The 24,540-nt window shown below is 52.0% G+C and overlaps 1 protein-coding gene across 1 annotated transcript; it reads right to left on the reverse strand.

The window, feature by feature from the left end:
* Positions 1 to 538: 538 nt before the first annotated feature.
* ARPC1B (actin related protein 2/3 complex subunit 1B) lies at positions 539 to 20,088 on the reverse strand. The gene is made up of 10 exons (XM_050966586.1): positions 19,964 to 20,088; positions 11,005 to 11,078; positions 8,501 to 8,605; positions 6,727 to 6,949; positions 6,512 to 6,619; positions 5,315 to 5,521; positions 4,434 to 4,509; positions 4,150 to 4,346; positions 3,528 to 3,618; positions 539 to 893 (listed from the first exon to the last, which is right to left on the reverse strand). The coding sequence occupies exons 2-10, from the start codon at positions 11,066 to 11,068 to the stop codon at positions 855 to 857; spliced, it is 1,110 nt and encodes a 369-aa protein (XP_050822543.1). The 5' UTR covers positions 11,069 to 11,078; positions 19,964 to 20,088; the 3' UTR covers positions 539 to 854.
* Between the last annotated feature and the right edge of the window lie 4,452 nt (positions 20,089 to 24,540).

The raw sequence follows: 24,540 nt of genomic DNA on the forward strand, positions 1-24,540 counted from the left end.
CCACTGTGCTACTAGGAGAGAGTTGTCCCCTAGTTGGGTGCCAGAATGTGGTCCTTGGAAGTCTGGATAAATGAGAAGGAGACATTTAGAAGTGGACATGACTGGTTAAAATCCAATGGGAAGATAATGTGCCCACACCATGGCTTACTGCATCTTTGAAAAGCCCCCACCTGTCTGGAAGCTGTGCTGACTCAACCACGAGGATGGCATGCTGGAGGCGCAAGCTTTGGGTCCCATGTTTGCAGGTAGAGTTACGAAACCAGGGCAGCAACATCACACGTTGGGAAACCTGCTTCTCTTCAAGCAGACTGGGTGGGGCTGTACATGGCAGAGACAAGCATGGGCAGAACCCCTCCCAGCCTTTCCCAGGCACAAGCTGTTTCTGTTCTGGCAATAAAGGGTGCCAGGTGTCAGTGCAGCGATTGTTTGAAACAGGAAGTGGTTATGAGGTGTGACACAGACACAAGACAGCCCTAGGAGACTCCCCCAAGATATATGCTACCCTGGGGAGAACTTAACAGTGACACTGACATCAATATATATTAGAAAGCAGTCGCTTGATTTACATGAAAAAGACACTTATTTTCTGTTTCTTCAAGCAATTTATGACCAGCATAGGTGCATTGTTTAAAAATTTTAAAAAGTCTTTTAAAAAAACTACTTAATTTACTTCAGCTGACAAGCCTCCCAAGTGCCTTTGAGCCCAGGCAGCTGTACCGCTGCCAGGGGAGATGTGTATCTACAAATATCAGTTGTCTTGATCTAAACTCAACATCTTATAGAAAAAGCAAGCGGAATTGGAATACGAGAGTGAGGCTGGCAGTGCTGCAAACGGCCTTTCCCCACAGGCTCCATCACTTGATCTTGAGATCCTTCAGTGCAGACTCCAGGCTCTACAAGGAAAACAGCAAAGATTTCTAACAAGCACTTTTCTCCGGGCGCGTGAGAGCACAGTGACTGAATAAACCGTATGTGCAGCCTGGCCATTGCAAATTAGGGGGCTTGCCTGCTCGGCCAGAGTGCAAGCACAAGCCATGGAAATATGCCTGCTTCCTGCAGCAGACTCCTTGCCTCTCAACCAGTCACCCCTCTAATGCAGGGCCCTCTGTGACCTCATCTCGTAAGCCTTGTCTATACACATGAGATGAACTGCTGTAACGGTATTGCTAGAGCTAGTGTTGCCACCTGCTAATGTAGACACAGTCATCCCCGTGTAACTGATTCCATATGGGAAGGGGACTAAGCCACATTTCCATAGAACGTCTTTCTACCACTAAGGGTGTGATTTGGTGTGGACATGTCAAAACTGCAAAAACTGGATGTAGACCACAGCTAGTATTTGTTTTATGCTGGGGGGCAGGGGGAATAGATAGACATTGTGTCCAGCCATGTAAAAATACAAGCTAGTATGCGTTTAGCATTCCCTGAACACCCCCTTCTCTTCCCCTCTCTCCTTCCCACCCCCCAGCAAGAGGATAAATCATGACATGCTCTTCTGTGGTGCTTAGCATTTGCAGCTCTCCATTGCTCCAAAGGGCTGTTCAAGTCGACTGTCTGATAGAGCCAGTTGGGTGTGTCCGTTTCTTTTGCAGGCCCCTCTAATCAGAGGGGCTAGGGGTCATGTTCCAAATTTCCCTTTGGTCAGGCTGAATTTTAAAAATACCATCCCAGGAATATTTCCCCCCCGCCCCGGCCTGGTGGACTATCTGGGTAGGTCAAATCATGGACAGAACGTCTCTGCCGAATGTTACTAGCTGTGATGGAATGGTGGAGTCGCACACACAAGGTGAGAGCCATAGGCTAGGCTGCATTCGTTCTGATGCATGTCTGATCCCATTCCAAGCAGAGTTTATTACACAAGGACTCAATCATTTGTGCTATGTGAGAGTGGCTGTGATGGGCGCAGCACCGGCGTGGAACACTCCCTGGGGCATGCTGACGAGCTTTCAACAGAAGCAAAGGTTGAAAAGCTGCTCCATGTTCTGGGGTATGAAGGTGAGGAAATAGCTTCCTGTGGACATATATCCCCCTGGAGCTAGCAAATGGCAGTACCAAGTAGTAGTGATATGTCTGCACCAGCAAACAGACAGCGTTCAGTGCCGTCAGCTCCCAGCACGGCCTTGGGGAACCACGCTGTGGCTTTGTGAGGCTGGATAGTGTAGTGTTAGGGAAAGGTATGTGCTCTCTGTACCAGGACTGGCCTGCGAGCAGTGCCTGGTGCTGAGCGGTAGCTCCCAGGCATTTGGGTGCCGGAACTGCAAATCAGTGGGATGCTGGGGACGTGAGCTTGACGTGAAATGGAAGCTTTTGTTACAATACAGGTCTATCTCATCTTACGCGGGGGCTCCGTTCTGCTGTTAGTGCGTAAAGCAAAAACCGGGTACAGTCAAAATTACATTGAGTTGAATGGCGGGTGGAATCACCTGCACTACAGAAACAGTATTTAAATTGTTGTTTCTTTTTCTTTTGTTTTTGCCAACCGCATAAAGCTGAAATCGCACATGTTAAATGCGTGTAAGATGCGACAGACCTGTATAACGTTTCCCGAGCACCTTCCAAGGGCAAGAACCCAGCTTCCTTCTTGCTGTCTAGCCCTGTAATCAGCCACAAGGCTTCTGAGCTGCTGCATCCTTCCCACCAGTGTGAATTTTGTTACCTGCTGCTAAGCAGCGGCCGAATGCTGCCACCAGGCATAATAAAAGCAACTAGAAAGCGCAATTGGGGCAGAGATTAGCTTGCTAAGCAGCCTAATAATGGTCGTGGGGGCGGCTCCCAAAAAAGTCATTTGAAGTGTCTGGGAAGGCTTCCCCTGCTGTTTGGGGCTTGCATGCTGACAGTTTGAAAACAACCCCGGTAAATAAAAACCCAGCTTGGTTAAGGGCTCAGAGTTGGCCTGGGAGAACCCTCCCACGGGGACTGCAGAAGCACCACTACCCAGAGCCAGCAATACACTCGTGTAGAAGGGCTGCAGGGCCCAGAGCAGCAACCGCGGTGGCTGGATCTTCGGTCGCCTCGCTCGCTGCTGGCATTTAGGCAGAGGGAGCTGGGCAGGGGAGCGTGGGGAAGGCCGCCTGCAGCAAGTAAGGGGGGAGGGGGCGGCACGCAGGGGGACTCCTCGCCCCAGCTCACCCCTGCCCTGCCTTCTCCCCGAGCACACCGTGGCTGCTTCACTTCTCCTGCCTCCCAGGCTTGCGGCGCCAATCAGCTTAGGGGGCGGGAGCAGTGAAGCAGCCAAGGCGTGCTTGGGGTGGAGGTGGAGCAGGGGCGGGAGGGGTGCCTCAGGGCAGAGGATGGGGAGCTGCTGCGGGGGGGGGGAGGGCGCAAGGTGGTAGTTTTGCCTAGGGCATGAAACATCCTTGCACCGGCCCTGGCGGGACCATGTTTTATTTTCCTTTACAGCTGGCCACAATGACACTGACACTACCGGAACTGCGAGCAGGGCCTGGCCCTCAAGCTGTGATCTGAGGTGACCCAAGGAAGCCCCAAACCTTGCAAACACCTCTCCGGTCACAGTTTGGGTTGTTTACCTTGATATCCCAGATGCTCAGCCCCCCGTCCATTCCTGTGGTGCAGAACTGGGTACACTTGGCTTTGCCACCGGCAATCACAGAAATCTGGCTGGAGAGCACAGACGGACACCGGAAAGTCAGCTGCCATTTGGCTTCCCTGGCCTCAGCCTTTGACAGAATCTTTCTAAGCTGACGTGTTTGACGCAGAGTTTATTAAGCACGGGGGTTATTTTACCACCTGCCACCTTTCCATGCCTGCCACACGAGAATGCTGACTCCAACAGGAGAGCTTTGCCCGAGTTTCTGTCTCACGCAACCCAACTCACCACCTTCAGTTGTGAAGGCCACCAGCCAGGGCTCTCCCAGATACCAAGGCTGCATGGAGCAAGTGAGCTCCAGCAAGAGGGGGCAGGTTGTCCCTGCAGAATGGCCAAGGAGATGCTCCTGGCCTTTTGGGCTCCTGCACTGCAAGCCTCCAGCTCAGCCAATCCCACACTAACATCAGACTGGAAGCTGAACCTCCTCGAAGTGAGGAGGCAGCTGTGGGGTTTGGGTTTGGTTGGACTTAGCCCCATCCCCCACCCTGTCTCCGGGACTAACGTGTGGTGGGGTCCCTCCCAGTGCCCCACCTGGCCCTTGCCTGATGCTGTTCTTGTGCAGCGTTTCCAGCGTGACGTTGTTGGTCTCAGTGCTGGCTTTCTTATCCAGGTTCTGGAAGCGCTCGCGAGCGGTCAGGCCACGCTGGGAGCTCTGCTTGGGGACGTCCAGCTTCCCGCCAAAGGTCAGCGAGCCCTGGCTCTCGTCGTAGGTGAAGAGCATCGGGTAGCAGTCGTGGCCCTGGGGAAACATCAACAATGTGTCCTGCTCAAAGCTGCCAGGCACCAGAGCAGCCACTCAGCTTCCCGGCACGAGCCGCAGACTTACCGCTGCCACCAGGCTGTTCTCGGTAATGAAGGTGACAGCTAGGAGCGGCAGAGTCTCCACAGACAACGAGGCGACACTAGACAGGGAGAAGAAGCCAAGAGCGATTAGCATCTCTGAGCAGCTTTCTGGCTTCACATCACATACATCCTCCTTGGAACCACCAGGGAACGCAACTGGCGCCCCAGATTTCCAGAGCGCAAGCAATGAGCCAGACTGCAGCCAGGGTTAGCCGGCTCTTCCTAGGGCTGAGCCCATCCTGGTCTCCAGCACCGTGGGGTGAGCAAGAGAACGGGGCCCATTTAGCAGGGAGACTGTGACGCATGGCCCCTTCCTCGCCCAGGCAGCCTGGCACGGCAGGATCGGGCTGGGTCGGTAGGCGGCTGGGAGAGCGGCAGGAGATGGCGTTGGATTCAGTGTGTTGGATTCAGTCTTCGCATGCTGCCCTAGGCTATTTTCGAGTGTCGCTGGGCGCTGGCCAGCTGCTGTCACTTTTTACCCCGCGAGGTGGCTGCAGCACCAGCAGAGAAGCAACAGAGGCTAGAAATGCGGACGGCTCAGCAGTCAGCCCCGGCGCTCTCAGCCCTTCCCAGACCTCTGACTGCAGAGCCCCTGTACCCCTGGGGGGCTGATCAGCGCATGGGGCTGAGCAAGGCTCTCAGCCTCGGGTCTGAAATACCCAACCCCCAGCCACTCCAGCAGCCCGGCTACGTGCAGCCAGCTCAGCCCTTCACAGCGAGGTTCTCCGTGCTCTGTGCTGCCCAGAGCTTCTCCCATGGGCTGGGGTTCACTCCACTGTGCGTCCAGCCAGCCCCACTGGAGAGGCAGGTGTCCTGGCTGCAGCTGGCACGTCCTGCTCAGTTAAAGAAAACAGTCCCACTTACGCCATTTTCTTGTTGGCGTCCCAGAGGCAGACGGTGCTGTCGTGGCCGACCCACGCCACGCGGTTGCCGCTTTCAGAGAAGCAGATGCTGTGGACCCAGCCGCAGCTGCTGCTCGACTCGAACATCAGCTCCCCAAAGGGCATCTTGGAGCCCCACGGCGTGGGGGACGGCCTCTCCTCCACTTCCTTAATGTAGGCCGAGAAAATCCTATGGGGAACGGAAGCACAGATCTGGGCTGCTGCATGCGCTGGCTGAACGGTGGCTATGGCACTGGTTGCCGGAGAAGCAGCTGAAACTCCTCAGCTAGGGCCCAGGCTGCTGGACAGGCGACCAGGTTTGTAATCCTGGCTGGTGTGACCTCGAGCGAGTCCCTTGGCCCTCTCCAGAGAGGGGCTGAGTGTTGTTAGAACCCAGACGAGGGAGTTACTCTTCTCCCCCCCTCCCGCCCCGACAGGACTCACTCATTCCTGATCAAGGCCCAGCTGTGTTATGAAGGGCCACAGATGATGGAGCTTTTGCCAGGGAACTGGGCGGGGCCACATCACTAATGAGACACCCCCCAAGGTGGGGAACAACAGATCGGAAGCTCCCTGCTGGATGCTTAAGGCAGGCAGTCACTCCATGATATCATCAGCCAGGGAGGCAGTGCTGCCACCTGGAGACTCCCCTCACACCCCCGGGTCCCGAACAACACTCCGAACCCTGGACGGCCCAGTCCTGCCTAGATCTGGCAAACCCAACCTCTCGGCTGTTGCCTGGATCTTTATTTTAGTCCCAGGATCGTCCCTGGTGACTCTCACACGAGAGGCTTTGCGCTTTGCCCAGCGGACGTTTCTGGTTCTGAAGAGCCAGTGATGGGCCTGAGCTGCACAGCTGGGATCCAGTCGAGGGTCAGGACTTCCCCAAAGCTTGGGGTGCTCTGATCTAGGGCCCACTTCTAGTCAGAAACAAACAGGGGAGGAGGGTGACCTCAGCTTTCCCTGAGGACAGTGATGGGGCACGGCAAAGGGAGAGGCAGTTCTGTGCAAGCCCAAACCCCAACAGGGCCCCATTTCCAACCCTGGCGCGCCAAAGAGCATGTCCGTCCAGACAGGGCGAGGGCTCCCCACTAGAGAGCAGCCTTCCTGCTCCTTTCCAGAACCTCCTGTTCCTTGCCATCCCCGGGACTCAGTGTTGTCTCAAGGACTCTTAATTCACCTGCATTTGAAGTCACAGGCACCGGCAGCCAGCAGGACATTATTGGGATGCCAGTCCAGGCTGAGGACAGTCGAGCGAATGGGCTTCTTGATGTGCTTGCAAACCCACCTAGGGCACAAGACAAGCAGGTAGCACAGTGCCTGAGAGCAGCAGGGCCAAGGCGCCTTACCCCTTGGGAGCATGTTCCCTTGCAGCGCCAAAGGGCCAGGACTCACCAGTCGTTCTCCTGCTCGAAATAGCAGATGGAGATGACCCTGGAGCCGCTGCCCACAGCAAACTTGTTCTCCTTGGGAGACCACTTCACGCAGCGGGCGGCGCGGTTGATCCTCAGGATAACCAGGGTGGGTTTCCAGACATTGCCCTTTAAGGTCCACACGTAGGCGTTCCGGTCGGTCCCGCAGGTCACAATGCGGTTGCTCTCGGGGGCCCAGTCAATGCCTGAAACACAGAAAGCCATGGGCTTAGGGCATGGGCTGGGGCGGGGAATGCTGGGGGAGGGTCCCTGGCTGTGCTTTGCCGGAGGGGGGAGGGTCCCTGCCTGTGCTTTGCTGGAGGGCAGCCTAGATGACATAATGGTTCCTTCTGGCCTGAAGATCTATGAGTCTATGCTCCCAAACTCCTTTTTCCCCGGCTCTTCGAGCCCCTGCCCAGTCCCCACATTCACAGCTGGGCTTAAGGGGCCTCAGCGGTTGGGTGTTTGGTGCCAGGGCTTTGGGTCAGGCCCATCAACTGGCATCAGTTTACTGCCCCCTGGAAAGCTGGTGAGAAGAAACCAACAAAATGGCCAGCAGGGGGCACCCTTGCCCTTTCCTTCCCCCTCTGCTGGCAGCCTCCACTTCCAAAACTCTCCCCTCCCCGCCCACCTTTCACTAGTGCCATTTCACGTTCAGTGCCCCACGCTGATCTGGGCTTCCTGCTACAGAGCCACAACCTCCTAGAATGAGCCAGCCAGGCACAGGCAGCCTTTCCAAGCACAGATCATTGGGGGCGGGAAGCTGCAAACCTATTGATTTTGAGGAAGGAGGATCAATCCCCCCCCCACACGCCCCCTCCTCTAGAAGGCCTACCAGGGGCGAGACAAGGCTGGACACTGTTCCAATTGGAGACTGTTGATGCCACTCCAAGCCTCTGTCTCTCCCAGTCCTTGCAGTGACAGGGTGGTGAGGCCCTGAACACCAATGTGCTGCCACTAGACAGTCCCTGCCCCAGATCAGCTTTAATGATGGCTTAAGGCCATCTCTCCTGTTAGCTGCAACTCTCATCTCAATTTATACCTTGGGGAGGCCCTTTCAGCGGCTTCTTCCCTCAGCTGGCTAACAGCAAAAGCTTCGATTTCCACTCTTCCTTTCACAAAATCCCTCACTGCTTAACAATTTACATAAATTCCTTCATTCACCCCTGAAATGCAGCCACGTCTGGGTGGAACATGGCAGTGGTTTGACAGCATACAGCAACACAACAGTTTAGTACAGGGAGTGACGAACGAGACCAATGGGGAATTTAGTCAGTACAAGACCTGTTATGGAAAGTGCCCTGGGATTTTGATGCCTCTGGGTCAGGATCTCCTTTGCACATCTCCTCTGAAAGACAGCACAGTTCCCCCTACCACTACGCTAGGACTCTGGGCTCAGTACTGACAAGGGGGAAAGCACCACCTACTGACTCATACACCACCACCATCTCCTGCAGCAATATTGTGGTCCGTGGATGGCTCCCATCTAAGGGCTGATCCAGCCCAACCCTGCTTAGTTAGCAAGATGACCAAGTGCAGCCTGAAGGGTTCTGGCTGCAGCTGAGACAAGATCTCAAGGGAACCCGTCCCCTCATTGCAGACACATGCACAACCTTCTGAGTGCGTTACCAAGCAGGGAGCCCTCCCATTAGCCAGGGATCTGTCTCCTCCAGCCCTGTCTCTCGCATGCGGCTGTGTTTCCTGACTGCTCTCAGAGAAGAGAGAGGGACCCTTGGCCCAATGACGCATTGGCTCACCTGTCACCTGCCCGTTGTGCTCCTTCAGCTCATGGACCTTGTTCCACTTTTCCCCAGCTTTCTTGTAGATGTGGACCTCGTGGTTGTTGGGGCAGATGGCAAGCTCTGGGGAACAATAACAGCTGTTACGTGATCCGCCATTGCGGGCGGGGTTAAGTCCCACAGCTAAGTTCCAGTGAAGAGCAGGATCAGCTGATGCTCATAAATACAACATGTGGCTAGTCAGGCTAAGCTCATGGTGAGACAGGCCAGTCTCAAGCTTCAGGGTGTTCACTTATGGTCCACAAGGGTCAGGCAGGAAAGCCTCTACCCTGACTAGTGCTGGGGGCGAGTGGGGGGGGTGGTCTAAGGCAGCAAGAGCTGCCAGCTGCAGCCAGCGGCCGAATACCAGAGCCAATGGAGCAGTTGTACACTTCAAAGGGGCTCACTCTGAGCGACCCCCAGCTCTTCCTCTTTCACCCTTTCCCTGCTGGTACCTGCTCCGGTGCTGCCTGCTCTGTGGCCCTGAGTCTGGAGCCAGAGCCCAGCTTGTAGCGCACAGGCAGCGGACACGTAGTTCGCTGTTGTGGGAAAGCTACTAAAAGCAACATCCCTCTTGCCTTGTGGTGAGAGGATAGAGGGATGGGTGGTCCCTGTGCACAGAGACAAAGAGAGTTGCTAGGAGAGAAACTTCACATGTGCTGGTATGCTGATGCCAACTTCATGAGTTCTCCAGACCTGGCACAGCCATGAGAAAAAAATGGTGGGTGCTCAGCACCCATTGGCAGCCCCTCTATCAGCTCCTCCCCTGCCCCTCAGTGCCTCCCACCCCCTCGAAGACCCCGCCCATCAGGGCCTCCTCCTTCCTCCCAGCTCCTCCTGCTCGCTGTGGATCAGCTGTTTTACGCGTGCAGGAGGGGAGGGGGAGGAACGAGGGCAGGGTGTGCTCGGGTTTGGGGGGAGAGGGACAGGAAGACGCGAGGTGGGGGGCGGAGCGGGAAAGTCAGTGCCTGTGTGCTGGTGAACCTGGCACTAGCATGTGGCAGGCAAGGGCCTTTACGCAGGAAGGTGGAGGTTATAAAAGGGACACGAAGGGAAGCCTGAGGCCTTGATTCAAGCATAGCTTAGATCTTGTGCCTTCCGTTGCTCAGGCCTCAACTATGTGAGGGCAGTAGCATAAGGGGAAGAGGCAGCTGGGTGAAGCTAGGCAAGACAGTGCTGGAGGGGAGCAGCTGAATGTGACTTGTCCCAGCCGAGCTCCCCTGACCCAGCCCATCCATGCCACACTCTGCCACCGCTGTGCAGCCCCCAGCGTTGATTTTCAGCTCCGAGTTAAACTGGCAAGTGGGAGGAAGGCCCCGCCCACCACCAGAAGAGGCCCCACCCACCACCAGAAGAGGCTCCGCCCACCTCAGGTGAGCCATTCTGCTGGGAGGTTCCCTATGGAATGCCAGCTGTCAAGGGGTGGCCCCCTGGCAGGCACTCTGCCTGTGCCTGCCCCATCCTGCCTACAGCCAGCCACTTGGCCCATTTCCCCCCTGTCCCTGAAAGAAAGTGTTTTTTGTTCTGGTGAGCTACTCCGTGCTCATTGCAGCCCTTTTATACCCTCCACCCCAGGGCACCACGGCGGCATGACTTGGGAGGAGACAGTGTCACTCACCATGAATCGCCCAGGGGCTCTGCCAGCAGGCCACAAAGGCAGCTCAGATTGTCTTGAAATGTATTTATCTGTGTTACTAACAGTAACAGGCTGTTCCCTTCAACCTCAATTCTGCCCACTGCTGCACCATGGGGGCTGGACCTCCCAGAACACGGCACATATGGTACGCTTGGCTCCTAGTAAACGGGGCTGCAGGATTGTCTCGCTGAGCCTGCTGCGTTGGGCTGAGCCTCCTCCTACACAACCCCAATCTCCTGGTAGGAAGACATGAGGAAGGCGAGGAGTGGGAGCCCGCTGGAACGCCTCCCCAGATGTGTTACCCACTTGCTCCTGGGCGTTATCCCTCTGTACGAACTCCGAGATCTGTCCCCTTCCCCCCCCCCGAGCCCCAGGCTTGCTGGGGTTTCGGAACTGGGACCTGGACCTTGCAAATGGCCTCCTCTCTCTGTTAGGGTCTCGGATTTGAAAACACCTCTGCCGAGTTTGAAGCACTCAGAATCTGGATGAACATTGTGTCTCTTCTTTCTGATGAATAGCATGACTAGGTCATAGGCCCAGCCCAGTAAGTCATTGCACTTGGCAAAGCCAGATGTGAGGGGTCTCTACAGCCTGAACATCTGGGGAGAGCTGGCAGCTGGGGAGAACATGGGAAGCAGTCTTGTGAGGCAACCCTGAAGGGAAGCCGATGCAACCAGCTCGGCACTCTCTGTGCTCTGAGGCTGGGTCCTGGGAAATGGGACCTTTACCAATGCAGTGTGTTCCATGCATACCATGAGCCAGTTCTGCTAACTCAGTTATATCAGCATAACCTGTTTTCACTCCATGGTGCTGGTGCACATGGAAGAGAAGGGATCTGTATACTTACGGGTTCTGTCCTTATTCCAGGCGTGGCAGCTGATGGGTTCAAGCAGGAAGCTGTGGTAGGCCATGGCTTTTCAGCTGGAATGGAAGTGAAAAAGCAGAGATGTAATAGCCAGGTTAAAAGATGGCCCTCGTCAGCCACATCTAAAGAAAATAGCCACCAAAGGGCGGTAAACTGGAATCTGTTCATTGGTCACCCAATCGTTGCCTGACTCGGCAGATTCATGGTGATTCTCACATTGGTGTTCAATGACAACTGAAACCGAAGGCCAGCTCCTCAGCTGGTGTAAATCTGCATAGCTCCATTGACTTTGATTGGCTTTCATAGAATCATAGAAATGTAGGGCTGGAAGGGACCCTGCGAGGTCATCCAGTTCATCCCACTCTACTGAGGTAGGCCAAGTCCACCTAGACCAGTGTTAGACCAACTTGTTCTTAAAAACCTCCAATGATAGAGATCCCACAACCTACCTTGGAACTCTATTCCAGAGCGTAATTATCCAACAGACACGTTTCCCCAATATCTCAGCTCAATCTCTCTTGCTGAAGATTAAACTGATTACTTCTTGCCCTACCTTCAGTGGATATGAAGAACAATCAATGACAGTTGTCTTTATAACAGGCCTGAACATATTTGAAGCCTATTATTAGGTTGCCCGTTAGTCTTCTTTTCTCAAGACTAAACATATCATTTTAAAGATTTCTTCATAAGGCAGGTTCCCTAAACCTTTTATCATTTGTGTTGCTCTCCTCTTGACTCACTCCAGTTTGTTCCGAAAGCATGGTGCCCACAATTGGACACAGTGCTCCAGCTGAGGCCTCACCAGTGCTGAGTAGACAATTAACTCCTGTGTCTTACCTACAACCCTCCTGTTACTACACCCCAGAATGATATTAGCCTTTTTTGCCACTGTATGTTCATATTCAACTTGTGATCCACTATCACTCCCAGCTCCTTTTCGGTAGTACTCCTACCTAGCCAGTTATTCCCCACTTTATATTTGTGCATTTTATTTTTCCTTCCTAACTGTAGTACTTTGCACTTATCGCTGTTGAATTTCAGATTTGATTTCAGAAAAGTTCAACTAATCATGACCTGTGTAGCTGTATGGGGCACGAGGAACTAGGATGAGGACCCATCAATTCATTGTTAACCTAAGGCTGGATTTGAAGCCAGATCTCCAGCTGATGAAAAGCCAGTGAGTCACACACTCCTATCCTATCTCTGTGGCCAGGCCTTTGCAGTCAGTAGCCCCAAGCATTTCTTAAGGCTGTCTGATTCTCACAAGTCAGCACTGGAATGCGTTACTAATTTAGTCTGGTAAATTATTCCCCTTACGCCTTTGGTAGAGGGAGATTTGTGGTGCAAAATGAGAAGAGAGTAGGCTAGGGCCTCATGGTCCATCCCACAGGATGGACCTGGCCCTCTGGCAATGATATTACCAACCAGTTGAGCCTTATTTCTGGAAGGACACAGCAAGGCCTTCCCCCAGTTCAAGTCTCCTTGGAATGGCCCTTTGGCAGCAACCTGTCACAGTCAGGGCATTGAAAGGAAACAAGAAGGTCCCGATAACTTTAAAAAACAGGAAGCTGGCTCAGAACGTTAAGGGACTTTCTAATCACTCATGAACCTTCTTGGCGCTGGTTCCTGCTCCTGAAGCGAACAGACTCAGCCCACAGCACGTGCCGGGGTTTTACAGGAGGGGATTGGCACAGGCTAAACACAAAGTCACTTGTGATCTCAATCTGTTCTTGTGGCTAGTCTGATGCTCTCATCGAAATCAGCTATATTGTTATTACTTCTTTGCACTGCAGCAGCCCCTAGGGACCTCAGTCAGGGCAGTCCATTCATTGCTCATTGCTGTGTAGACACGTACCTAGGACAGGCCCTGCCCCAAAGCTCACGGTGTGGGGTGGATAAAGTCAAGTTGCAACAAGTGCAAGGAGATAGAAAGGGGGGGAGGATGCGATGACAGACAAATGGACGCATTAGGCAGGATTTCGGGTTTCTGCAATGTCTATAAACATCAGGGAAGCTCTCGGCATTTGGGGCAGAGGAGATAAGAATTCTGCAGAAAGGCCAGGACCAAAACCACTTGGAACTGCTCCATCCCAATGGGCATATATGTTCTTGGCTTATTGCTACACATGGTTTATGGGAAAGTCTGCTGTACTGGTGCGGGGGTGCAGGAAATCATTCTGTTCCATGGCCTCTTATCCCAGGTGACTGGCACATAACTATCCATCAGCAGATCATTTCAGCAGGGCCATTCAGTCCACTTCACACGGATGGTCCTGACTAGCCCCTTAATGAAGGGGAGGGAGCAGAGGTGACCTATCTGGTGAACCAAGCCCAGAACTGGGGCTCCTTGCGGATGAATGAAGTGCAAAATTCTTCAGGTTCGTAGGGTCAGAGAGGAACTGCTGCCTGCCTTGCCAGCCTCCCTTCTTCCTGGCCAGGACCTTTGGTGTGATTCCAGAGAGCCACTAGCCTCCATCAGCTGGAGCACAGAGCAGCTGCTGTGCTAACCCCTCCCCTATCCTCTTGCCAGACCCCTCCTTCACATGCCTGTCACATTCCTCAGATGCCCCTGCTGCGTGCAGCAGAACATAGCAGAGCCTGAAGGAACAGCAGCGGGCCTGGAAATTAAGTGCACTGGGAAAGCCTGCTCCATCTGGAAGTCCTCAGTGTCTCCACACACTTAGTCACCTCCTTGATGAGGAAACTGCCTGTGGCTGGGAATCTTCTCTTTTCCATGGCTCAGGTCCCTTTCTGACTTTCCCCCTCAAAGACACAGGCAGTTGGACACAGCCACCTATTGAGTGCCGTGTCCCCACTAAGCCTCCATGGAGGGGGTGAATTCAGTACTGGGGTGACTGCCCTACAGAGGCTAGTCCTCCCTTTATTTATAGAAGGAGGATGGGGGGGAAACTTCAGACTGAGTACAAACCTCCCCTGGCTTCCTGCCTCCAGCTGGGGTCACTGCAGGATGTTGCAAAAGAAGGAACCATTGTCTGGCTGCTGGGAGGTGCCTCTCTGAGATGCAGTCAGCCGAGTCAGAGCTGGTAGCTCTTGTAGATGTGCCTGCTCGAGCTCTGTCTAACGGTTGGCGTTGCCCACTGTAAGCGTCCATCCAGTCCCCAGTAACACACTGCCTCGTTCCGTCTGCATTCACTACGCTGCATGTTTTAGTCCAGCTTCCAATTTAATCAATACTGACGACACGTTTTTAATCTGGCTAATGCTCAGCTGTTCCATTGAACATCCCAAACAAAGCAGAGGCTGTGGCAAAGGCTATGGGGCCAGGCACACATGTGCCTCAAGATGCTTCCGTACCAAAAGCAACCGAGATCAAAATTCTCTTAGCAACATCAACCATGATTGTCTTAGCAAGCTGCTCCCAAGTCAGAGACTCTTTTAAACGAGAAGTCGTCCCCTTCGTCTGGAAACTGTCTTGCTGACAGTGTGTAACAGTGTGCAATCTCTCAGCCTGCTTGGTTGCTTCATCTTAGTTTCCTCACTTTGGTTCCTCTGTGAGTTCCTTCCTCTTTAGAAACGTCTCAACTCTTATGGTTAAAACGTTCCTTTCTCTTCACCTCCCCACAGCAATCAATCTACATTTCTATTAAGCACAAGCTGCCTGGCTGTTCAACCCCAGTGTAGATCATGACTAATATCTTCCACTAGCTTAGCTCATCGCTGGTTTTTGCCAGGGTACAGAATTCTTCATGAAAGAACCATTGTGGTGCTGCTTGAAATACTCAGCGTTGGAGTGGGAGGGGTTATTTTTACAGTTGTTTAATCAGGGCTGCCCGGGGGGGTAGAGGGGGGGCAAGTGGGGCAATTTGCCCCAGGCCCACAGGGGCTCCCATGAGAATATAGTATTCTATAATATTGCAACTTTTTTTTTTTGGAAAGGGCCCCTGAAATTGCTTTGCCTCGGGCCCCCTGAATCCTCTGGGCGGCCCTGTGTTTAATCAACCCACCCTTGACTTTTAAACAGGCCTTGGCCAACTCTATGGAAGATATTGGAACCATCAGATAAGGAACAGACCCCGGTTTGCTGAGCTGGGCTGCACGGAACCTAGAAGTCAATTTCATGAGGAGCACTCAGAAATTGCCACAGTTCTCTGCACCACCCTTGGGCGGGACAGCCAGGATGTTAATTGCAGTGTTTGCCGCTTGTTATTATTGGAGGCAAAAAAGCAAAGTCTCTAATAACAGATTCCAGCCTCCTAGGCCTGTGAAGAGCAAGAGAAACAGAGCCCCACACTCAGGAATTACCAAAACCAATGCCTAGTTGTTTGAGTCCCAGCAAAGCTCAGATCCACAACACATAACATGGCAACTCCCCATGCCTCAAACAGCTGCAACATCCAGCCCCACCCTCCAAGGATTGCTCATGAGAATGGTGATGGTGGAGAACGTAGGACTTAGCACAGCAGGTCAAACCAAGGAGCCTACTAACCCCGTTGCAAGCAGTGCTGCAGGCTGGACGATGCGCACACAGCTGTAAAACCCATGATAAAATCTAAGTGCACAATGCAGTCTGTGACAGATCTGACAATTTCCCGCACGCTCCTTCACAAACCTTATCAAATTAAGCGTAAGTAGCTTTGGAGGCCATTGTATTAAAAATGCAAAGGTTCTATATTATTTGAGGGATTGTACACATCATCTGCAAGGGAGAAATGTGACCAGTGGCAACCCTGGGAAGTGTTATGAGCATCAAAGGACTATGCTATAATCACATCAAAGTGTCAATGAGGTTATGCTGGGGATTTGTTTGCCCCAATGAACCAGACCGTATATTTCAGTGATCACTGCGCAGTGCTGCCGCTGTCCTGAAACCTGCTACAGCATATCCCATTTACACTGCTGGCGTGAGATGCACAGGAAGCAAGCAGGCTGCTGCATTGGGTGTCCCAGGAGGCCTGTCTGAATAAAACTGGCTGTACATAGTAGTCTGGGCCCAGCTCCTCAAAGCTATTTAGGTGCCTAACCCCATTGAAAGCTGGGCCTTTTGGAGGAGCTGGCCCTGGCTACAAATGTGAGGGAAAGCCTGGAGCAGAAACCATGTGAAGTCGCTAACCAGAACTGAGCAGCGGATGTTGCTTTAGGAGAGCAATGGGTTTGGGGGAAGGGTGCATTTACTGCGTCTCTGTCCTTTTCAACAGCGACCTGCAAAGGAGAAAAGGGGAGTTGTGTCGCCATTGCCTTCTTTTTGATGCATCAAGACAGCCTGAAAGGTTTAAAATAATATCAGGAGGGGGGAAGTTTTACTTAATTTTGCCTTGGGAATATCAAGTTCTGCCTTCCCTCTTTTGCAGGGGGAGTCGTTGGCTGCCTTCCTCACCCTCCGTCGAAGGCACTGGGTGCTGAATGGTTAAAAATGGAGATGCTTTGCTGTCAGCTGCCTGCACCCAAGTGTTTTAAGCCATCTGAGCAACAATCACTTCCCCTCCTAGGTTAGGTTTCACTTGCTGGCATCTGATTTCACAGATCCACTATTCCTTTTCCGGGCTGTCATAAACAGATAAGTAAGAGTTAATAGAATAGAAGTACTTCATATCTCTTTTGCCTGAAAAGGGTTAACAAGATCGGTGAGCCTGGCTGTCACCTGACCAGAGGACCAATCAGGGGACAGGATACTTTCAAATCTTGAGGGAGGGGAGTTTGTGTGTGTGCTGTTAGATTTTGGTTGTTGTTCACTCTGGGGGCTCAGAGGGAGCAGACCTGTAACCAGGTTTCTCTCCAATCTCCCTGATACAGGCTCTTATAAGTTCAGAATAGTGAGTACTAGGCAGATAAAGCGAGTTAGGCTTATGGTTGTTTTCTTTATTTGCAAATGTGTATTTGGCTGGGAGGAGTTCAAATGTGTATTTGGCTGGAAGGATTTTAATTTGTACTTGTATACTTAGGCTGGGAGGGTGTTCCCAGTGTCTATAGCTGAAAGACCCTGTAACATATTCCATCTGAAATTTACAAAAATAACTTTTACTGTTTTTCTCTCTTTAATTAAAAGCTTTTCTTGTTTAAGAACCTGATTTTTTTTTTTATATTCTGGTGAGACCCCGGGGGACAGGGTCTGGATTCACCAGGGACTTGGTGGGGAGAAAGGAGGGAAGGGGGAGAGAAAGGTTAATTTTCTCTCTGTGTTAGGATTACTTTCTCTCTCAGGGAGAGTCTGGGAGGGAGAAAGAGAAGGAGGGGGGAAGGTGAATTTTCCTCTCTGTTTAAAGATTCAAGGAGTTTGAATCACAGTAATCTTCCAGGGTAACCCAGGGAGGGGAAGTCTGGGAGAGGCAATGGTGAGGGAAAGGGTTTACTTTCCCTGTGTTAAGATCCAGAGGGACTGGGTCTTGGGGGTCCTCGGGCAAGGTTTTGGGGGGGACCGGAGTGTACCAGGCACTGGAATTCCTGGTTGGTGGCAGCGCTACAAGTACTAAGCTGGTAATTGAGCTTAGAGGAATTCATGCTGGTACCCCAACTTTTGAACATGGGGAATTATACCATGACATGGGCAGACTAGACAAGAGCTGAAGTTGTAATGCAAGGACAAAGCAGGACATAGGTTAATAAAACAAACTTTCTGGTCACCTTTATGCACAATATAGAACCAAAAAAGGGTCCAGAATAATTCCCCCCTTTGCTCGTCACCTTTCATTCTATGCTAACATCCACTCCAACAGCCAGTCCCATTCACCTCCTGAATCTGCAGGCTCCACAGCCCCTCCTGCCTCGAAACAATCAGATACCTGCTCGCTCAAGTAAAACAAAGGTAAGTTTCAGAGGGTAGCTGTGTTTGTAGCCACAAAAACAACGAGGAGTCTGGTGGCACCTTAAAGACTAATAGATTTATTTGGGCATAAGCTTTCGTGGGTAAAAAGTTCAGTTTGAGGATTGTTGCCTGCCTGAGACAGATGAGTTGATCCCTAGCACTGAGATGGCTTAGAATTAGATAACTTCCTCAGGTTTCACTCCTTTTCTGCCCAGGCTCAAGGCCTCACCAATGAAGGGACAGGCTGGGGGAAGTAACTGAATATTGGATCCTGAGCTGGGCAATTTCTCTCCTCCCCCTCCCACCCGAGGTAAGGAAGTTGCTCAGTAGGAAGGGCCTTGATTGCAAATTTTGTGGGGAGCATTGAATTAGGTCAGAAACAGGCAAAATGCTGGATCAGCTTCTCTGCTGTCACTGCCTCCCCTAGTGAAAAGGCTCAGCAGGAAATTGAATTTAGCACATGCAGCTTTGCTTAATATAGTCCTCCTCCCCGCCCGCGCCCTGAGCCAGGCGGATTGTCCGTGTTAACCCCTGCCCTGCTGGACGGTCAAGCAGTTAATACGGGGAGGGGACACAGAATCAATGTTCCCTTGGGAGTCCAGCCAGGCTCCTCCGGCCCTTTTCAGGAGGTGGTGGTGCTAGGGCAGCTGAGATGCTCTACACTAAGGTGACTAGACAGCAAGTGTGAAAAATCAGGACAGGAGGTGGGGGGTAATAGGCGCCTGCATCAGACAAAGCCCCAAATATCAGGACTGTCCCTATGCAATCGGGACATCGGGCACCCTGCTCTGCAGAGCGATTAAGTTTGCATCTCCACTGCCCTGCTTCAGCCTGGGGGGAGGGAGAGCCAGGCCAGGGATGGGATTGAGTCTGTCCCAAAGCTTTTTACAGTCAGGCCACCGTCCCAGCCCCATATTACTGATAGTGCCCTCGGGCCTCAATGGTCAATCTCCAGGAACAGCTGCAGGGAGGGGGAGGCAGAGTTGTGCACCCCGCCCCCTGGCCCGGGCCCTGCTTTCTACCCATCCACTCCATCCACCTGCTTTCCTTTCCTTTCCTCCCCTCCTCTCCAGCCAACTCAGTGGGGTGACATGATCCAAAGCAGCTCTGTGACTCAGGAGCCTGTGACCCACTGATTTCCCCTGGGAGTCAGGCAAGGCACTTTCGCTGCGACAGAGTGCCCGGAACCCCACCTCGGGAGAGGGAGCCAGCAGGAGCCCACTGCTGAGGGTGACAATGGCTCCGCCCGCCAGGGTTCTCTCTTCCGTCTTCCAAATGAACTGATTTAACTGAAGGCCCCCTGCCCCCACCCCAGGCTATCAGACACCACCACAGTCAAGGCAGTTCCTCTATGACAGACACAGCAGATTATAGACTGGGAGAAGCTCTCTGCCTGCCTGCTGCTGCTAGGTCTCTGCTCCGAGAGCAAAGCCTGATGTTTTTAATCAATCAAAGAGCAGAGCATCCAGCAGATCAGCACCCAGTGCTGAGATCCTACGACCCTTCCATCTTCGCTTGCCCACTCTGTTAGGCAGAAATCCGCGCAAACTCTCTCTTGTTGGCTGGAAAGAGAGCACCCCTAGCCGGTTCCAGCAGATGTGCCAAGAGACACCTTTGCATCAAGTATCCGTGTCAGTATTAGAGGGGAACGTGCAAATGTGGAGCCCGAGGCCCTGATTCTCCTCTCACTCCCACTGGTGTAACTCAGAAGTAACTCTGCCAAATGGAGCAGTGTAAGCAAGGGGAGAGTCAGACCCAGCGTGCACATGGAGGGGATCCCTGGGGAGGGATCTGGGGAACAGCAGCAGGGCTAACGGGTCTGTGGTCCAGCACACCGTTTTCATTAATTTCTGTGGTATCCCTGCTCAGGGATCTGTTCCAAATCAGTGGCGCTTTCAGGCCTCCTAGGGGGAAAAAATGCTACAATGGAAAAGAAACATTTAAAAAGTGTGTTTGAGGGGGGGAAAAACCAACAGTTCTGAGGACCTATTGATTCAAAGGGGAAGTTCATTCCAATCTCAGTGCCGTTCTTGTAGCTCCAGAGCTGTTCTGCTCAAGCAAAAGGAACAAAGATTTTTCTTTTGGTGGCGCGCTCCAGGGTTAAACAGCAACTCCGCTAGGAGACAAGGACGAGCCTCCCATTCCCCTGTGGTAAAAGAGAAGAAACTCCTGACAACTTACCTTCAAAGAGAAGATGAGGAAAGCAGGGTGAAAATCTTTCTCTCCAAAGTGGGTTCGCTAGTTCATGGACTCTGGGCAGTCGACACGAACTGCAGCTGAACCAGCCCCGAATGAAAGGCAGAAGTTGAGTTCTCGCTCTGAAGTAGCCTGACTTCCCTTTTCCTCTCTGAGAAATGTAACCACTTCCTTGCGTGGGCGTGTGGGGACTGCAGAAAGCTGCACAGGCTGCCTCCAGCTGAAGCAGCAGCCACAGCAGGCTTGGGTTGTCTGCATGAGCTCTGGCTCAGTTCTCCAGGCCTGTGTGCAAGGCTCTGGGGCCGACACGTAGAAGTGCAGGAGCCTGGAAAGAGCTTCCCTCGCTACAACTTGGCAGATGCCTTTGAAGCTCAGGGGATCGCTGCTGTGCGTTCGCATCTGGCCCAGAAACCTGGCAGATTCGAGGTGCCTGGCCTCAAGAGGAGACTGGGCTGTGAAAGACCAAAGGGAAGGGGCAGAAACAGGTGGATGCAACAGGAAAAGTTCCTGCTCTGCTCCCCCGTTTGACAGTTTCATAGCTGGAAGGGACAAACTGGTGGCCCTGGAGGCCCAATCCTGGACTCCTTGATGCCCGGGAGTAACAGCATTTACACCTGAGATCAGCAGGACTGCTCATGAGGGCAGTTACTCGCAGAAGCGTGTGCAGGGTCAGACCCAAAGCATCCTCATTTACAACAGAGAATAGCCACCCTCTGTTTTTTCCGAGCAAAATAGTTACTGCTCTCCCTGTTGTGGCGCGCCAGCCCAGGGTATCCCAGTGGAGTTTGATGCTATGGCTTTCCACTGCTGGCAGGTTGGAGAGAGGAAGGATCAAAATGTCCCTAACAGCTTCCCAGCATGGCAGGGTGATGCTGGTTTCATGGTGGGCCCAGCTGTGCTAGTGAAGCTTCTTAAACATTTAAAAAACTTTATTTACTTTGCAGACAACAATAGTTTAGTTATATATTATAGACTTCTAGAAGGAGACCTTCTAAAAACGTTAACATGTATGACTGGCCTGTGAAACCTTAAATTAGAGTGACTAAATGAAGACTCGGCACAGCACTTCTGAAAGGTTGCCGACCCCTGTGCTAAGTATTAATATGCATGGGCATTGCTGGGGGGGAGGAGAAGTAGCTGAAACGGCTGCACAAATGCCAGATCCAAAAAGGCTTTGACAGCTTTACCTTTCACATATTCCTGGCCCACTCTGCAGATTTCCTGCTTAACTGGATAGTCTGGATCTCTGCAGCATGCAAGGAGGGTTGTTCTCAGAGCGTCCCTACAAGCCTGCAGGAGTCTTTAGGTCAGGGGTGGCCAACCTGAGCCTCAGAAAGAGCCAGAATTTACCAATGGACATTGCCAAAGAGCCACAGTAATACATCAGCAGCCTGCCATCAGCTGCCCTGGCTCCCACCGATCAGCGCCTCCTACTCCCTCACATGCAGGAGGCTCGGGAGGAGGAGGAGGAGCGAAGGCACAGCAGGGGAGGTGGAGGGGGTGGGAAGGGGTGGAGTGGGGGAAGGGCCTGTGGCAGAGCCAGCGGTTGAGCAGTGAGCACCCCCCGGCAGATTGGAAAGTTGGCACCTGTAGCTCCAGTCCTGGAGTCAGTGCCTGTACAAGGAGCCGCATATTAACATCTGAAGAGCCGCAGGTAGCTCCGGAGCCACAGGCTGGCCACCCCTGCTTTAAGTGCTGGGAGGGCTAGAGTAAGGGGACCAGATGAGAGGAAGAAAATATTGGGACACATGGCGGGGGGGGGGGGGCGGAGGAGTGAGTGCTGGTCACCTAGGGAGGGCTAGAGGTAACAGAGGATGATCCGACAGGAAAATACAGCTCTTAAAAATCAGGCAAGAGACCTAACTCTAAGCTTTGAGAGGGGAGATGCAAAGCCCACCAAGGCAACTTGGCAGGTGTAACCACTCCTTGTCCCTCATTGGGTGACTTGGCTAACAATGCACCTGCTACAGGCTTCTCGGAGCTGAAAGCTGTAGCTTAGCAGAGGTTTGATTTCCTACCCTGCGCATCTCATGTCCTCGGACCAAGCAAACCCGTTCTCCCTTCAGGCTGCTGGTGGCTAGAAGCTGCTGTGATCTCAGCAACACCAATCTAAGCTGCTCTGCCAGGGATCTTTTCCTGAATACATCGGAATATTGACTCTTTCGTTGCAAGCATACTGCCACTGATCACTGGCCACGGAGAGACCTGACAGAATGAACATAGGTTTACTTCACTGCAGAACAAAAGATTCACCCCTTCAGGCTACCTTAACACATTCAGCTGCCTGGAGCACTCTACTCCCACTCACTGCTACTACATGTTAAGACTGTGGGAAGGAACCCTTACCTCACTAAACAGAGAGCTTGGAATGAAAACCCAGCAGCATTCCCTGCAAAGCAGTTCCCTACCAGCTACTGCACTTCCTCTTTGCTTCAGGCTGAGGTGTGGCTGCTGCTGCTACACATTCTTCTGTTCAGTTGTGTTGTAATTAACAAGGACAGAAAGAAGTTGCTACTGAATATGTGCAGTTCTTGCAGAGATCTGGCTTGTGTGTCTCTCTAGTCTAGAGTATGATGCCAATGTATCCCCTGCAAGAGAGTAATCGGACACTGCTGCCTAGGACTGGTCTCAGGGACTCCTGGGTTCTATTCCCAGCTCTGCCAGAGTGGTGGCTACCTGTTCACTTCCAGAGGCAGGTAAAGCATTGGTTACACTCCAGCATCATCCTGAAAGCTTAAGGGGCTGGGTTCTTCTCTTAGCCAGGTCCCACCTGCTGGTGCTGGGGTCAAACTCTCTCAGGGTTTCCACACAGTGCTTCTCACAAGTGTACCGAAGGGCCTAAGACCCCATGTGCTAGGCCCTGTACAAACACAGACCAAAGCTAATCCCTTCCCAAAGAGCTTACAATCTAAGATACCTAGACGATGGGCACTATTATAGATTTTTCAAAATTAGGGTTCTAAGTTGGCCTGGTCCAAAAAAAATACATATTTTAAAACGTTTCTACTCAAACCACATTATCTGATACATTGAATGCAGCTGGCCTGGGCAACACTACAGCTCCTTCAGAGCCCATGAGCTTCCTGCCATAGTTATTCCTACTAGCAAAAATTAAAATGAAGCCACAACAAAAGGTTCCTTGCTTCAAACAAATGAGTTCCCGGGGGGAAAAAAAGGACATTTGTTAAAAGCAACTCTCCAGTTTTGCTTCCCCCACTTCAGCCTCTCCATATAAAGCAGGCAGGAGGAGAGAATCAGCTTACAAGAGGGAGAATTATTGAGCACAGGAAGAGAGCCAGACTTTAAAATGAATTAGGACCATACGGTCAGGCTGCCCATCTTGCTGTTCTAGGTCCTTGCAAGCTTGACGATGTGACAGAGAACGCAAGCTGCTCCTAATACTCTAGCTAGTGTAGAACATACTCGCTTGTGGAATTGAAAGTGAATTGAATTGAAAACAGAATTCTTTGACAATGGTGCTAATTCTTCACTGTAAGGAACCTCTTGACCAGCTGAAAAGAGGACAAGACCACAGTCTTCTGCATCGCTTGACTTACGATTTACCTGACATTCAATGGACAGCTTGCACGGATTTCCATTGCCAAGTTTCAGGAAGGCATATGCACAGTAATGACATGAAATGCTACACAGATAATTTGTATGTGCATGACACCCAAAAACCCTCTTGATGACCTAAACCCAGCTCAACATAACTGCAGACAATTAAGCAGGATGTAGACCTGGCCAGCTGACTGTGCTGCTATTGTCCAATTGCCTTAAAGCAGGACTGGAGTGAAGACTGCTAGAAAAACCAGTAAGATTGCTTGTTCCCATAGAATTAAGATGGCAGCTATGAGTTGTATTTGTTAGGAATAGAGCTCTCTATACCCTTGTCTACATGACAAACTTATGTCGGTGTAACTATATCACTTCATCACTGACCAAACCCCCAGTGCGGACAGTGCAATGTCTCCCATCGACATAGCTACCGCCTCTCAGGGAGAAGCTTTCCTGTCGGCTGTCACTAAGCACGACAGCTGCTCCATAAGTGAGACAAGACACCACTGACCAAACTGGGTGCGTAGTCTGGTGCTGCAGCTGGCTAACATGTACTAGCTGATTCTTACCAAAGCAAGATACAAAGAAAGCCCCTTTGCCTCCTTAAAAGGTGGGAAAATCAGGGCAGGGAGACTGCTTGACTCAGCAGGCACTGTACAGACCTTCAGTTTGGTTTAAAGGGAGAGGAAAGATGGTCATGTGATAAATGCAAAGGGTACCGGAAAAGCTATTCCAGATGAGACCAGTGGTCCCTATCTCTGAGAGTTGCCTCAACCGGATGCTGCAGAGCAAGGAGCAAGAAATCCTGCATGCCTTAAAGGATGTTGTTTTATCTCCCTTAACTTCATAATTTTATCCTTTCTTAATTTAACGGTGAATGTGTTCATTGTCCATATGTGTTTAATTCATTCTGAACCCCACTAAGCTTCTGGCATACACATTTTTGTGGCGATAAGCCACACAGCTTGTGTTACGTCAAGGAGTTTGGAAATTGCTGATTTTTG

This window comes from Gopherus flavomarginatus, chromosome 9 (genome assembly GCF_025201925.1).
Source record: "Gopherus flavomarginatus isolate rGopFla2 chromosome 9, rGopFla2.mat.asm, whole genome shotgun sequence".
NCBI classification, from domain to species: Eukaryota; Metazoa; Chordata; order Testudines; family Testudinidae; genus Gopherus; species Gopherus flavomarginatus.

Bases quoted from the DNA above. Each gene is read 5' to 3' on its own strand.
- ARPC1B (XM_050966586.1), bottom strand. From the start codon at position 11,068: ATGGCCTACCACAGCTTCCTGCTTGAACCCATCAGCTGCCACGCCTGG. The intron at 5,522-6,511 runs GTGAATTAAGAG...CGTTCCCCATAG, and splicing joins GCCTGTGACTTCAAATGCAG to GATTTTCTCGGCCTACATTA. The intron at 4,510-5,314 runs GTAAGTGGGACT...CTCCCTGTCTAG, and splicing joins GACGCCAACAAGAAAATGGC to TGTCGCCTCGTTGTCTGTGG.